At 52.0% G+C, this 15,058-nt stretch overlaps 1 protein-coding gene across 1 annotated transcript in view; it reads right to left on the reverse strand.

Moving 5' to 3' along the window:
• Positions 1 to 387: 387 nt before the first annotated feature.
• Positions 388 to 15,058, reverse strand: part of LOC142302350 (telomere repeats-binding bouquet formation protein 1-like) — a 117,791-nt gene continuing 103,120 nt past the window's right edge. Inside the window, exons 16-17 of the mRNA XM_075343409.1 lie at positions 7,620 to 7,751; positions 388 to 554 (exon numbers count right to left, since the gene is read on the reverse strand). Coding sequence (XP_075199524.1) covers positions 388 to 554; positions 7,620 to 7,751 — 299 coding nt within the window. The remainder of the gene's footprint in view (positions 555 to 7,619; positions 7,752 to 15,058) is intronic.

Raw genomic sequence — 15,058 nt, forward strand, 5'->3', positions numbered from 1 at the left:
CCCCAATCGTCTGGGTCTCCCAATAGAGCGCTGAAGAAATAAGAGCCTATTGGCAACTTATTCCACTGTATGTAGATTGAAAGGACAGAGGAATACATTGGGAAATCCTCCTGACACATAAGTGGAACATATACTTACGTTAACAGAGACAGCTTCACTCTGAAATGTTAAAGCATGCCAGCACTTCAGAGTGCAACTGTCTATGTCACGTTGAGTTTTGCAGTCGTTCAGACTGCATGTTGGGATTGCCATCAGTTTTTTTGCCTATATACTTCTTTACACATCTCATTTACAAGGTAAGGTGCTTATACCCATCGTCAGTTTCTTTCACAGACGATACTGTTATTATGGGGTGTGGGGTACCCATGGGTGGTATACCTCCCCACCTCACCACCACTGCCAAATCACAAACATCATTGCAATCTTACTAATATGTCTGCAGTTCTGAAGGACGTATCTCGCTGCTTTTTGTAATTTGTCATCCTGTGACTCCGCCAGAATCTGGTCCATGAGGGAAAGTCCGTGGCTTTTCAGCAGTTTATATTGATTTGCCTCTGTGGAATGAGACACTTATTAAAAACAGTTCACACTATGGTACTGATCACATATCACTGATCTCGTATCGCTCCACCGCTGTGTAAATGTTATTGTGTCGGAGCTGCTGCCGTGAATGTTTTCCAGAAACAGAGCAGCATGTGGGTCAATAAAATATGAATGCAGAAGAAAGGATAAACCGTATCAAACCACAGTTATTTCCCACCGAGATCCTACAATGCCCTCTGATTTCATTTGTGGGAAATGTGAAAAGTAGAAGTAGATCTTTATATTTTGCATCATGTTTATATAAGTACAGATATAAAGGTGCTATCACATTGTATTCTTCCCCGCGTTCAGTGGTCCCATCCGATCCCCCCACAAAACGGGATTCTGAACTTTTTCCATTGACTATAATGGTGCAGATGGAGTCATTGTGTGCACTATTTTCGAGCCTATATGCCTACTGGAGGCAGACACTCAGACGTAGTAGACCGGAGACACAGACATACACAGACCCATTAAAATCAATGGGTCTGTGCACACATCCCTGTTTTCTCATGGATCTGTGTCCATGTGGCGCACACACGTGTCCTTGTGCTTTTCTCTAGAAGCACTATTGTCACACGGCCCGTGCACTGTGATCCATGTGACATCAGTGTGGCACGTACTGGAGAAGAAGGGAATTTTGTTACTTACCGTAAATTCCTTTTCTTCTAGCTCTTATTGGGAGACCCAGACGATTGGGGTATAGCTACTGCCCTCTGGAGGCCACACAAAGCACTACATTAAAAGTGCAAGGCCCCTCCCCCTCTGGCTATACCCCCCCCCGTGGTATCACGGGTTCTCCAGTTTTAGTGCCAAAGCAAGAAGGAGGAAGCCAATAACTGGTTTAAACAAATTAACTCCGAATAACATCGGAGAACTGAAAAACCGTTCAACATGAACAACATGTGTACCCGCAAACAACAAAAAAACATCCCGAAGGACAACAGGGCGGGTGCTGGGTCTCCCAATAAGAGCTAGAAGAAAAGGAATTTACGGTAAGTAACAAAATTCCCTTCTTCTTCAGCGCTCTATTGGGAGACCCAGACGATTGGGACGTCCAAAAGCTGTCCCTGGGTGGGTAAATAAATACCTCATGTTAGAGCTGCAAAACAGCCCTCCCCTATGGGGGTGTCACTGCCGCCTGCAGGACTCTTCTACCTAAGCTGGCATCCGCCGAAGCATAGGTATGCACCTGATAATGCTTGGTGAAAGTGTGCAGACTGGACCAGGTAGCTGCCTGGCACACCTGTTGAGCCGAAGCCTGGTGACGTAATGCCCAGGACGCACCCACGGCTCTGGTTGAGTGGGCTTTTAGCCCTGAAGGAACCGGAAGCCCCGCAGAACGGTAGGCCTCTAGAATTGGTTCTTTGATCCATCGAGCCAGGGTGGCTTTAGAAGCCTGCAACCCCTTGCGCGGACCAGCGACAAGGACGAAAAGTGCATCGGCACGGCGTATGGGCGCCGTGCGGGAAATGTAGATTCTGAGTGCTCTCACCAGATCTAGCAAACGTAAGTCCTTTTCATACCGGTGAACCGGATGAGGGCAAAAAGAAGGCAAGGAAATATCCTGATTAAGATGAAAAGAGGATACGACCTTAGGAAGAAACTCCGGAATGGGGCGCAGCACCACCTTGTCCTGGTGGAACACCAGGAAGGGAGCCTTGGATGACAGAGCTGCCAGCTCAGACACACGCCGAAGCGATGTGATCGCAACAAGAAACGCCACTTTCTGCGACAGCCGAGAAAAGGAAACTTCCTTCAGAGGCTCGAAGGGCGGCTTCTGGAGAGCAACTAGTACCCTGTTCAGATCCCATGGATCTAACGGTCGCTTGTACGGGGACACAATATGACAGACCCCCTGCAGGAACGTGCGCACCTTAGGAAGACGTGCTAGACGCTTCTGAAAAAACACGGATAGTGCCGAAACTTGCCCTTTAAGGGAGCTCAGCGACAAGCCCTTTTCTAACCCCGATTGCAGGAAGGAAAGAAACTTGGGTAATGCAAATGGCCAGGGAGACACTCCCTGGGCCGAGCACCAGGATAAGAAAATCTTCCACGTTCTGTGGTAGATCTTAGCAGAATTCGACTTTCTAGCTTGTCTCATTGTGGCAACCACTCCTTGAGATAATCCTGCAGATGCTAGGATCCAGGACTCAATGGCCACACAGTCAGGTTCAGGGCCGCAGAATTCTGATGGAAAAACGGCCCTTGGGACAGTAAGTCTGGTCGGTCTGGCAGTGACCACGGTCGACCGATCGTGAGATGCCACAGATCCGGATACCACGACCTCCTCGGCCAGTTTGGAGCGACGAGTATGATGCGGCTGCACTCGGATCTGATCTTGCGTAGCACTCTGGGCAAGAGCGCCAGAGGCGGAAACACGTAAGGGAGCTGAAACTGCGACCAATCTTGAACCAAGGCGTCTGCCGCCAGAGCTCTTTGATCGCGCGACCTCGCCATGAATGCCGGGACCTTGTTGTTGTGCCGGGATGCCATTAGGTCGACGTCCGGCACTCCCCAGCGGCGACAGATTTCCTGAAACACGTCCGGGTGAAGGGACCATTCCCCTGCGTCCATGCCCTGGCGACTGAGGAAGTCTGCTTCCCAGTTTTCTACGCCTGGGATGTGAACCGCGGATATGGTGGATGCTCTGTCCTCCACCCACATTAGAATGCGCCGGACTTCTTGGAAGGCTTGCCGACTGCGCGTCCCTCCTTGGTGGTTGATGTATGCCACCGCTGTGGAGTTGTCCGATTGGATTCGGATCTGCTTTCCTTCCAGCCACTGCTGGAAGGCTAGTAGGGCAAGATACACTGCTCTGATTTCCAGAACATTGATCTGAAGGGTGGACTCCTGCGGAGTCCACGTCCCCTGAGCCCTGTGGTGGAGAAACACTGCTCCCCACCCCGACAGACTCGCATCTGTCGTAACTACTGCCCAGGATGGGGGCAGGAAGGATCTTCCCTGAGATAATGAGGTGGGAAGGAGCCACCATTGTAGAGAGTCCTTGGCCGTCTGGGAAAGCGAGACTTTCCTGTCCAGGGACGTTGACTTCCCGTCCCATTGGCGGAGAATGTCCCATTGAAGTGGGCGCAGATGAAACTGCGCAAAGGGAACTGCTTCCATGGCTGCCACCATCTTCCCTAGGAAATGCATGAGACGCCGCAAGGGATGCAACTGGCCCTGCAGGAGAGATTGCACCCCTGTCTGTAGTGACCGCTGCTTGTTCAGCGGCAGCTTCACTATCGCTGCTAGAGTATGAAACTCCATGCCAAGATACGTTAGTGACTGAGTCGGTGATAGGATCGACTTTGGAAAGTTGATGATCCATCCGAAAGACTGTAGAGTCTCCAGCGTAGCATTCAGGCTGTGCTGACATGCCTCCTGAGAGGGAGCTTTGACCAATAAGTCGTCTAGGTAAGGGATCACCGAGTGTCCCTGAGAGTGCAAGACTGCTACCACCGCCGCCATGACCTTGGTGAAGACCCGTGGGGCTGTCGCCAGACCAAATGGAAGAGCTACGAACTGAAAATGGTCGTCTCCTATCACAAAACGTAGAAAACGTTGATGTTCTGTAGCAATTGGCACGTGGAGATAAGCATCTTTGATGTCTATTGAGGCAAGGAAGTCTCCTCTGGACATTGAGGCAATGACAGAGCGGAGGGTTTCCATCCGGAACCTCCTGGCGTGCACATGTTTGTTGAGCCGTTTTAGGTCCAGAACAGGACGGAACGAGCCGTCCTTTTTTGGAACCACAAAGAGATTGGAGTAAAACCCTTGCCCTTGTTCCTGAGGAGGGACTGGGATCACCACTCCTTCCGCTTTTAGGGAATCCACCGCCTGCAGCAGAGCATCTGCTCGGTCTGGATGTGGGGAGGTTCTGAAGAACCGAGCTGGAGGACGAGAATTGAACTCGATTCTGTACCCGCGAGACAAAATGTCCGTCACCCACCGGTCTTTGACCTGTGACATCCAAATGCCGGAAAAGCGGGAGAGCCTGCCCCCGACCGGCGATGCGGAGGGGGGGGGCTGGAAGTCATGAGGTAGCCGCTTTGGAAGCGGTACCTCCATTTGCTTTCTTGGGGCGTGTGTGAGTCCGCCACGAATCTGAGTTTCTTTGCGTCCTCTGAGTCCCTTTGGACGAGGTAAATGGTGTCTTGCCCGAACCTCGAAAGGACTGAAACCTCTGCTGCCACTTTTTCTGCTGAGGTTTGGATGTTCTGGGTTGTGGTAAAGAGGAGTCTTTACCCTTGGACTGCTTAATGATGTCAGCCAATGGCTCGCCAAACAGTCTATCTCTAGACAAAGGCAAACTGGTTAAACATTTTTTGGAACCAGCATCTGCTTTCCAGTCCTTTAACCACAAGGCTCTGCGCAAAACTACCGAATTGGCGGACGCCATTGAGGTGCGACTGGTAGATTCTAGGACCGCATTGATAGCGTAAGACGCAAACGCCGACATCTGCGTGGTAAGGTGCGCCACTGCTGGATGCATGATAGCATCCACTTTTGCTAAGCCAGCTGAAATAGCCTGGAGTGCCCATACGGCTGCGAATGCCGGAGCAAACGACGCGCCGATAGCTTCATAGACAGATTTTAACCAAAGGTCCATCTGTCTGTCATTGGCATCTTTAAGTGAAGCGCCATCCTCCACTGCAACTATGGATCTAGCTGCAAGTTTGGAAATCGGGGGGTCTACCTTTGGACACTGTGTCCAGCGCTTGACCACCTCAGGGGGGAAAGGGAAACGCGTATCTTCAGATCGTTTAGAGAAACGCCTTTCTGGGTGAGCGTCGTGCTTCTGGATTGATTCTCTGAAGTCAGAGTGATCTAACAAAGCACTCAATTTACGCTTGGGATAAAGGAAACGAAACTTCTCCTGCTCCGCCGCCGCCTCTTCTGCTGAAGGGGCTGGGGGAGAAATATCCAACAGCCTATTGATGGCTGAGATAAGGTCGTTTACCATGGCATCCCCATCCGGGGTATCCAGGTTGAGAGGGGTTCCAGGAGTGGATTCCTGATCACTCTCATCAGACACATCACAGGGAGACTGATTGCGCTGAGACCCTGAGCAGTGTGAAGACGTCGAGGGTCTTTCCCAGCGAGCTCGCTTAGGGTGGCTGGGGCCATCATCTGAGTCATAATCCTCGGCCTGTGAAGCCGGGGACCCCCCTGTGGGCTGGATACATTCCAAGTAAGGGGGACCTGAGGACAGAGGCCTCGCCGTGCCCAGAGACTGAGCCCCATGCATAGATTGCAAGGTTTCAAGGATTTTTGCCATAGACACAGACATATTATCTGCAAAAACTGCAAAGTCTGTCCCTGTCACCGGGGCAGAACTTACAAGCGTCTCAGCCTGGGTCGCTACCTCTCCTGACTCCGGCTGGCGAAGCAGCACCGGGTCGGAGCATTGCACACAATGGGGGTCATCGGAGCCTGCTGGTAGATTAGCCCCACATGCAGCACACGCAGTATACACAGCCCTTTTTGCCTTGGCCGCCTTGCGTTTTGAGGATGACATGTTGCTGCTTCCACAGAGCGATCTGGGATATGCAGCCAGAAGCGCACCTCACAGTGCAAGAAATACAATATCTATATATCTGTACCCAGTACACTGATACACAGTGAGGCACTAGAGGGACCAGCACAGAAAAATCGCTTACCGCCCGCTTAAAAAGCGGGTGTGTGGTCGCCAGATAGCCCCTAGTCCAGGTCTCCCAGAGCCTTGCGTCCTTCCTCCAGCCAGGCATGCATGTAATGGCTGCCGGCGTCTCGAGAGAGGAAGGGGGGCGGGCCCTGGGCGTTCCTGGCTAAGAGCGGGAAGCCTGCTTCCCTCTGTGCCAAGTGAGAGGGCTGGAGCATGTAAATCAGGCTCCAGCCCTCGTCGCTGCTAGCGAACAGCGTCTCTCCCCTACCCTGAATGACAGGGTGGGGGCGGGAACGAATCGGAGCTGCCGGCGTCCTAGGCCCAAAAAGCCGGGGACTAAATTTATAACCGCCGCCGCCGTAAAAGCGCGGACGGCGGATCCCCGGCGCACCACAAGTCACAGCAGCGCCGCCCGGTCCAGAGGGGGTCGGCGCTGCGTTCCCATACACAAAAAAGTCCCCCAGTAATCTGTAGGGACACCCACTCCACGTTGCGGTCCCCGGCGCACTACAACACCCAGCCAGCCCGGAGTGTGTCTGTGCCTGCCGGGGACACAGAGTACCTGTATGATGCAGGGCCTGTCCCTGATCGTACTCCTGCTCCGTCTCCATCAGGTTCTAATGGGTCTGTGGATGGAGCCCGGCGTCAGAGCTGAGAGGCCGGCAGGATCCCACTTCCACAGAGCCCTACCAGGGGATGTGGAAGGAAAACAGCATGTCAGGCTCCAGCCCTGTACCAGCAATAGGTACCTCAACCTTACAACACCATCCAGGGGTGAGAAGGGAGCATGCTGGGAACACTATATGTGTCCTCTTTTCTTCCATCCGAAACAGTCAGCAGCTACTGCTGACTAAAATCTGTGGAGCTATGCATGGAATGTCTGACCTCCTTCGCACACAAAGCTAAAACTGGAGAACCCGTGATACCACGGGGGGGGTATAGCCAGAGGGGGAGGGGCCTTGCACTTTTAATGTAGTGCTTTGTGTGGCCTCCAGAGGGCAGTAGCTATACCCCAATCGTCTGGGTCTCCCAATAGAGCGCTGAAGAAAACACGTGTCTTTGAAATATAATGATTTTCTATACTGACCCATCTTCGGCTCTGCTGTCACTAGCTTCTGGGCTTGCTCATTATGCTCATGCATATTCACTGCTCTGCAAACCCAGAATCAACAGCAGCTCCGGGGGCAGGTGAGTATAGACGTTCCTGCTGTCCGTGTGCTATCACAGATAGAACATGGATATCACACTGACAGCACACGCTGAACACACACACACACGAAACACGCACACACATACATACCCACACCAAGGACCATGAAAAACGTGCATTTTTATCACGGACGTGTGAACGGGGCCTAATGGAAACTATTGACCATTGCAGAACACATACCGCAGTTTTTTGTGAGGTGTCCGATGGTGAGGACAATTCTGTACTTGTATTTTGCTCCCAGGTTTCCGCAGGATAAAAGGCTCATCAGACTTGATATTATATTGTGATTTTCCAGGTGACGGATAGACTCAGCTAGGAAACAAATAAATCATAGTACCAATGTTACTATACGTTCTCTATCATATCGCTACTATTTTGTGTAGATCAGGTCCCAGAAATTTTGTGATAGTTGGCTTCAGTGTAAAAATTTCACCTAATGCCCCTTTACATCTCATTCATTCCTGCATCTGAGGCTTTTCTTTCCAGCAGACTCCATTATAAATCAATAGGTTCCATTGGGGCCAATAATATAGGGTGTGAGCTGAAATGATTTGTTGTTTAATTACATAGTGGAAAATCTGAATTGAGAATGTAGATGTGAACACGTATGCTGGTGTCACACATCCGTGTAGCTCGGACTTAGTACAGACGGACTGTGGGTCTCCTGCCCTGAAATCGACAGTCTTGTAAATGCCTATGAGGCTGCTGAATTTGGATCAGGAGACCTGTGGCTATTTCTGACATCGTGGTCCATACTGTGTGATATTGGCCACAATTTAATATCAGTTTCCTATATATAGTTGTACATACCAACATAAGGATGGACTGACATCCAGGTATTGGATTTATTCTCTGTGAGGAGCATTAGCCTCTCGGTGAAGTGTAGCGCTACTTATGAGCATATTTTTGCAATGAGTTTCCCCAGGTCTAATATATCACGATGGGTGGTAACAGTGGCATAACTAGAGTCCGATGGGCCCCACTGCAAAGTTTGAGCCTGGACCCCCACCCATATGCTGGTCAGATGTATGGGCCGCTATAGCACTCTAAATCCTATAAAGACATATGAGTTGCTCCCCTCCCCCTTCATTTTGTAGTACTGCCCCCAATCCTGGACTAATGTCCCCCATCCTGGGCTACTTCCTGGTAAATATGTCCCTCATCCTGGTGTATGACCTCATCATGGCTATATCCTCGTATATATAACCCCATCATAGCCCATCCTGGTATATATCTACATCCTGACCCCATCCTGGTACATATGTCCCCATCCTAATATATATGTCCCCATCATGGCCTCATCCTGGTATACATGTCCCTATAATGGCCTCATCCTGGTATACATGTCCCCACAATGGCCGCATCCTGGTATACATGTCCCCATAATGGCTCCATCCTGGTATACATGTCCCCATAATGGCCTCATCCTGGTATACATGTCCCCACAATGGCCGCATCCTGGTATACATGTCCCCATAATGGCTCCATCCTGGTATACATGTCCCCATAATGGCCGCATCCTGGTATACATGTCCCCATAATGGCCTCATCCTGGTATACATGTCCCCATAATGGCCTCATACTGGTATACATGTCCCCATAATGGCTCCATCCTGGTATACATGTCCCCATAATGGCCGCATCCTGGTATACATGTCCCCATAATGGCTCCATCCTGGTATACATGTCCCCATAATGGCCTCATCCTGGTATACATGTCCCCATAATGGCCTCATCCTGGTATACATGTCCCCATAATGGCCTCATCCTGGTATACATGTCCGCATAATGGCCACAGCCTAGATTATGTTCCCATCCTGGCAGCATCCTGGTACATATGATACCCCCAAGCGCCACACACAGTAAACAAAGAAGGGAATTTTGTTACTTACCGTAAATTCCTTTTCTTCTAGCTCCTATTGGGAGACCCAGACGATTGGGTGTATAGCTACTGCCTCCGGAGGCCACACAAAGCATTACACTAAAAAGTGTAAGGCCCCTCCCCTTCTGGCTATACACCCCCAGTGGGATCACTGGCTCACCAGTTTTAGTGCAAAAGCAAGAAGGAGGAAAGCCAATAACTGGTTTAAACAAATTCACTCCGAGTAACATCGGAGAACTGAAAAACCGTTCAACATGAACAACATGTGTACCCGAAAAAACCCAAAAATCCCGAAGGACAACAGGGCGGGTGCTGGGTCTCCCAATAGGAGCTAGAAGAAAAGGAATTTACGGTAAGTAACAAAATTCCCTTCTTCTTCGGCGCTCCATTGGGAGACCCAGACGATTGGGACGTCCAAAAGCTGTCCCTGGGTGGGTAAAGAATACCTCATGTTAGAGCTGCGAAGACAGCCCTCCCCTACGGGGAGGCAACTGCCGCCTGCAGGACTCTTTTACCTAGGCTGGCGTCCGCCGAAGCATAGGTATGCACCTGATAATGTTTGGTGTGCAGACTCGACCAGGTAGCTGCCTGGCACACCTGTTGAGCCGTAGCCTGGTGTCGCAATGCCCAGGACGCACCCACGGCTCTGGTAGAATGGGCCTTCAGCCCTGATGGAACCGGAAGCCCAGCAGAACGGTAGGGTTCAAGAATTGGTTCTTTGATCCATCGAGCCAGTGTGGCCTTAAAAGCCTGCGACCCTTTGCGCTTACCAGCGACAAGGACAAAGTGCATCCGAACGGCGCAAGGGCGCCGTGCGGGAAATGTAGATTCTGAGTGCTCTGACCAGATCTAACAAATGTAAATCCTTCTCATACCGATGAACTGCATGAGGACAAAACGAAGGCAAAGAGATATCCTGATTAAGATGAAAAGAGGATACCACCTTCGGGAGAAACTCCTGAATGGGACGCAGCACTACCTTGTCCTGGTGGAAGACCAGGAAAGGAGCCTTGGATGACAGCGCTGCTAGCTCAGACACTCTCCGAAGAGATGTGATCGCTACCAGAAAAGCCACTTTCTGTGATAGTCTAGAAAGTGAAACCTCCCTCAGAGGCTCGAAGGGCGGCTTCTGGAGGGCAACTAGTACCCTGTTCAGATCCCATGGATCTAACGGCCGCTTGTACGGGGGTACGATATGGCAAACCCCCTGTAGGAACGTACGCACCTTAGTAAGTCGTGCCAGACGCTTCTGAAAAAAGACGGATAGCGCCGAGACCTGTCCTTTAAGGGAGCCGAGCGACAAACCTTTTTCTAACCCAGATTGCAGGAAAGAAAGAAAGGTAGGCAATGCAAATGGCCAGGGAGACACTCCCTGAGCAGAGCACCAGGATAAGAATATCCTCCACGTTCTGTGGTAGATTTTAGCGGACGTGGGCTTCCTAGCCTGTCTCATGGTGGCAACGACCCCTTGGGATAATCCTGAAGACGCTAGGATCCAGGACTCAATGGCCACACAGTCAGGTTCAGGGCCGCAGAATTCCGATGGAAAAAACGGCCCTTGGGACAGTAAGTCTGGTCGGTCTGGTAGTGCCCACGGTTGGCCGACCGTGAGATGCCACAGATCCGGATACCACGCCCTCCTTGGCCAGTCTGGGGCGACGAGTATGACGCGGCTGCAGTCGGATCTGATCTTGCGTAGCACTCCGGGCAAGAGTGCCAGAGGTGGAAACACATAAGGGAGCCGGAACTGCGACCAATCTTGCACTAAGGCGTCTGCCGCCAGAGCTCTGTGATCGCGAGACCGTGCCATGAAGGTTGGGACCTTGTTGTTGTGCCGGGACGCCATTAGGTCGACGTCCGGCCTTCCCCAACGGCGACAGATTTCCTGAAACACGTCCGGGTGAAGGGACCATTCCCCTGCGTCCATGCCCTGGCGACTGAGGAAGTCTGCTTCCCAGTTTTCTACGCCGGGGATGTGAACTGCGGATATGGTGGAGGCCGTGGCTTCCACCCACATCAGAATCCGCCGGACTTCCTGGAAGGCTTGCCGACTGCGTGTCCCCCCTTGGTGGTTGATGTATGCCACCACTGTGGAGTTGTCCGATTGCAATTCGGATCTGCCTTCTTTCCAGCCACTGCTGGAAGGCTAGTAGGGCAAGATACACTGCTCTGATTACTAGAACATTGATCTGAAGGGTGGACTCCTGCTGAGTCCACGTACCCTGAGCCCTGTGGTGGAGAAAAACTGCTCCCCACCCTGACAGACTCGCGTCTGTCGTGACCACCGCCCAAGACGGTGGTAGGAAGGATCTTCCCTGTGATAATGAGGTGGGAAGAAGCCACCATTGCAGAGAGTCCTTGCCGTCTGTGAAAGGGATACTTTCCTGATCAGGGATGTTGACTTCCCGTCCCATTGGCGGAGAATGTCCCATTGAAGTGGACGCAGATGAAACTGCGCAACCGGAACCGCCTCCATTGCCGCCACCATCTTCCCGAGGAAGTGCATGAGGCGTCTTAAGGAGTGCGACTGACCTTGAAGGAGAGTCTGCACCCCAGTCTGTAGTGACCGCTGCTTGTCCAGCGGAAGCTTCACTATCGCTGAGAGGGTATGAAACTCCATGCCAAGATACGTTAGTGATTGGGTCGTGACAGGTTTGACTTTGAGAAGTTGATGATCCACCCGAACGTCTGGAGAGTCTCCAGCGCAACATTCAGTCTGAGTTGGCATGCCTCTTGAGAGGGTGCCTTGACAAGTATATCGTCCAAGTAAGGGATCACAGAGTGTCCCTGTGAGTGCAAGACTGCTACCACTGCCGCCATGACCTTGGTGAACACCCGTGAGGCTGTCGCCAGACCGAATGGCAGAGCTACGAACTGAAGATGTAGAAAAAACAGTGGTGCTCTGTAGCAATCGGCACGTGGAGATAAGCATCTTTGATGTCTATTGATGCTAGGAAATTTCCTTGAGACATTGAGGCAAAGACGGAGCGGAGGGTATCATCCGGAACCGCCTGGCCTCCACGTGCTTGTTCAGCAGTTTTAGGTCCAGAACGGAACGGAAAGAGCCATCCTTTTTTGGCACCACAACCAGATTGGAGGAAAACCGTGTCTTGTTCCTGAAGAGGAACAGGGATTACCACTCCTTCTGCCTGCAGAAGAGCATCGGCTCGGTGGGGAGGTTCTGAAGAATCGAGTCGGAGGACGAGAACAGAACTCTGTCCTGTGCACGTGGGCACACTGACCCTCACCCACCGGTCTGTGACCTGTGGCAGCTAAATGTCGCCAAAGGCGAGCGAGTCTGCCATCAACCGCGGATGCGGAGAGATGAGAGAGCTGAGAGTCATGAGGAGACCGCCTTGGTAGCGGTTCCTCCGGCTGCCTTCCTTGGGCGTGATTGAGCCCGGCCGGAAGCTGAGCCCCTCTGAGGCTTTTCAGCCCTTTTGGACGAGGACAATTGGGACCTGCCCGGGCCTGGGAAGGACCGAAACCTCGACTGTCCTTCCAGGACAGCATTAATAGGGTAAGTCGCAATGCAGACATTGCGAGGTTACGGACGCCCCTGCGGCACAGATGTACATGTGCTCAAGACCAGCTGCGCAAGAACAGCTGAAAAGCTTAGGGTGCCCATACGGCTGTGAATGCCGGAGCAACCGACACGCCGATAGCCTCATAGACAGATTTCAACCAGAGTCCATCTGTCTGTCAATGGCATCTTTAAGTGAAGTCCCATCTCCACTGCAACTATGGCTCTAGCCGCAAGCCTGGAGATTGGAGAATCCACCTTTGGACCCTGGGTCCAGCGCTTGACCACGTCAGGGGGGAAGGGATAACGTGTATCCTTAATCCGTTTGGAGAAAACGCTTCTCTGGGAAGCGTGGTGTTCCTGGACTGCTTCTCTGAAGTCAGCGTGGCCAGAACAATACTCAATATACGTTTGAGCCACTGAAATGGGACTTCTCCTGCTGTGAAGCTGACTCCTCCGCTGGGGGAGCTGAGGGAGAAAAATCCAACATTCCATTGATGGACGCTATAGGATCATTCCTTATGGCGTCACCATCCGGTGTATCCGGATTGAGAGCGGTGTCAGGATCAAGTCCTGATGAGCTACGTCTGCCTCATCATACAGAGAGTCTTCCTGGGACCCCCCCGGAGCACCGATTTTATTCCAAATGAGGGTGGCCAGGGAGCAATGATCCAGATTGCCCATGGCCTGTCCGGACTGCAAGTCTCTATCCCATTGCAACTCCGTCCCTGTCCTTGGACAGGGTTGAGAGGTGGTTCCTTTGACCACGTCAAGTAAAGACCCCGGCTGACCAAGTGCTACAGGGGAGCATTGCACACAATGGGGTTCAGTGCCGTGGAACAGTATCACATGCAGTAAAAACAGCAACGAAAGCCTGTGTTGCTTATATGCTGCTGCCGACTAGCCATCTAGGAGTATAGAGCCAAGAATGGCGACCGTACAGTGCAATGTATAGCATACAAGCATAAAGTACAAATGAACACTGCAGCACATGCAATACAAGCAGCATAGAAAGCCTGTGCCTTGGCACCCCTGCTTTTCTGCTGCTGTAGACTAGCCATCTAGGGGAATATAGCCCAGAATAGCGACCATACAGTGCAATGTATAGCATACAAGCATAAGTACAAATGAACACTGCAACACCTGCAATACAAGCAGCATAGAAAAAAACCTGTGCCTCAGCACCCTTGCTTTTCTGCTGCTGTAGTCTAGCCATTCTATGGCGAATATAGCCAAGACTAGCGACCGTACAGTGCAGTGTATAGCATCCAAGCATAAATACACATGAACACTTCAGTACGTGCAATACAAGCAGCATAGAAAGCCTGTGCCTTAGCACCCCTGCTTTCCTGCTGCTGATGTGTCGCCATCTAAGAGGGCATATAGCCAAAAATAGCGACCTATGCAGTGTAAGCCTAAAATACAAATGGACAACTGCGGTATTTAGTGTCAGCACTTCAGGTGCCGCTTACCGCCCGCCTATAAGCGGGTGTGTGGTCGCCCTAGTCCTGTGCCTGGTTGCCCAGAGTCCGTTCTCTCAGCTCGGACTGCAGGAATGGCTGCCGGCGTCTTCTCCAGCTCGTGTGTGTAGGGGCGGGCCGTGGGCGTGCCCCAAGTCAGAGCGGGAAACCGGCGTCCCACAGTGTCCAGTGAGAGGGCTGGAGCATGTAAATAAGGCTCCAGCCCTCGGCGCTGCTGATTGTACAGCGTCTCTCCCCTACCCTGATTGACAGGGTGGGGGCGGGAACGAAGCGGAGCTAGGCCGCAAAAGCCGGGGACTGGATTTATAAGCGCCGCCGCCGTAAAAGCGCGGTCGGCGCTAAGTCCCCGGCGCACTACAAGTCCGGCGCGGTAGTTCCCAATACATAAAGTCACTCAGCAAGGCTGCAGTGACTGTAACCCTTTACTGTCCCCGGCGCACTAGCACACCCAGCAAGTCTGGAGCGTGCTGTGCCTGTGTGTACGGGGACACAGAGTACCTGAATGGTGCAGGGCCATGTCCCTGAACGGTACCCAGCTCCGTATCCAGCAGGTTCAATGGGTCTGTGGATGGAGCCCGGCCTCAGGGCTTTGGGGCCGGTAAGATCCCACTTCCTCAGAGCCCCTCAGGGGGATGGGGAAGGAAAACAGCATGTGGGCTCCAGCCTCCGTACCAGCAATAGGTACCTCAACCTTACAAACCACAAGCGGGGTGAGAAGGGAGCATGCTGGGGG

This window comes from Anomaloglossus baeobatrachus, chromosome 4 (genome assembly GCF_048569485.1).
Source record: "Anomaloglossus baeobatrachus isolate aAnoBae1 chromosome 4, aAnoBae1.hap1, whole genome shotgun sequence".
Lineage (NCBI taxonomy): Eukaryota > Metazoa > Chordata > Amphibia > Anura > Aromobatidae > Anomaloglossus > Anomaloglossus baeobatrachus.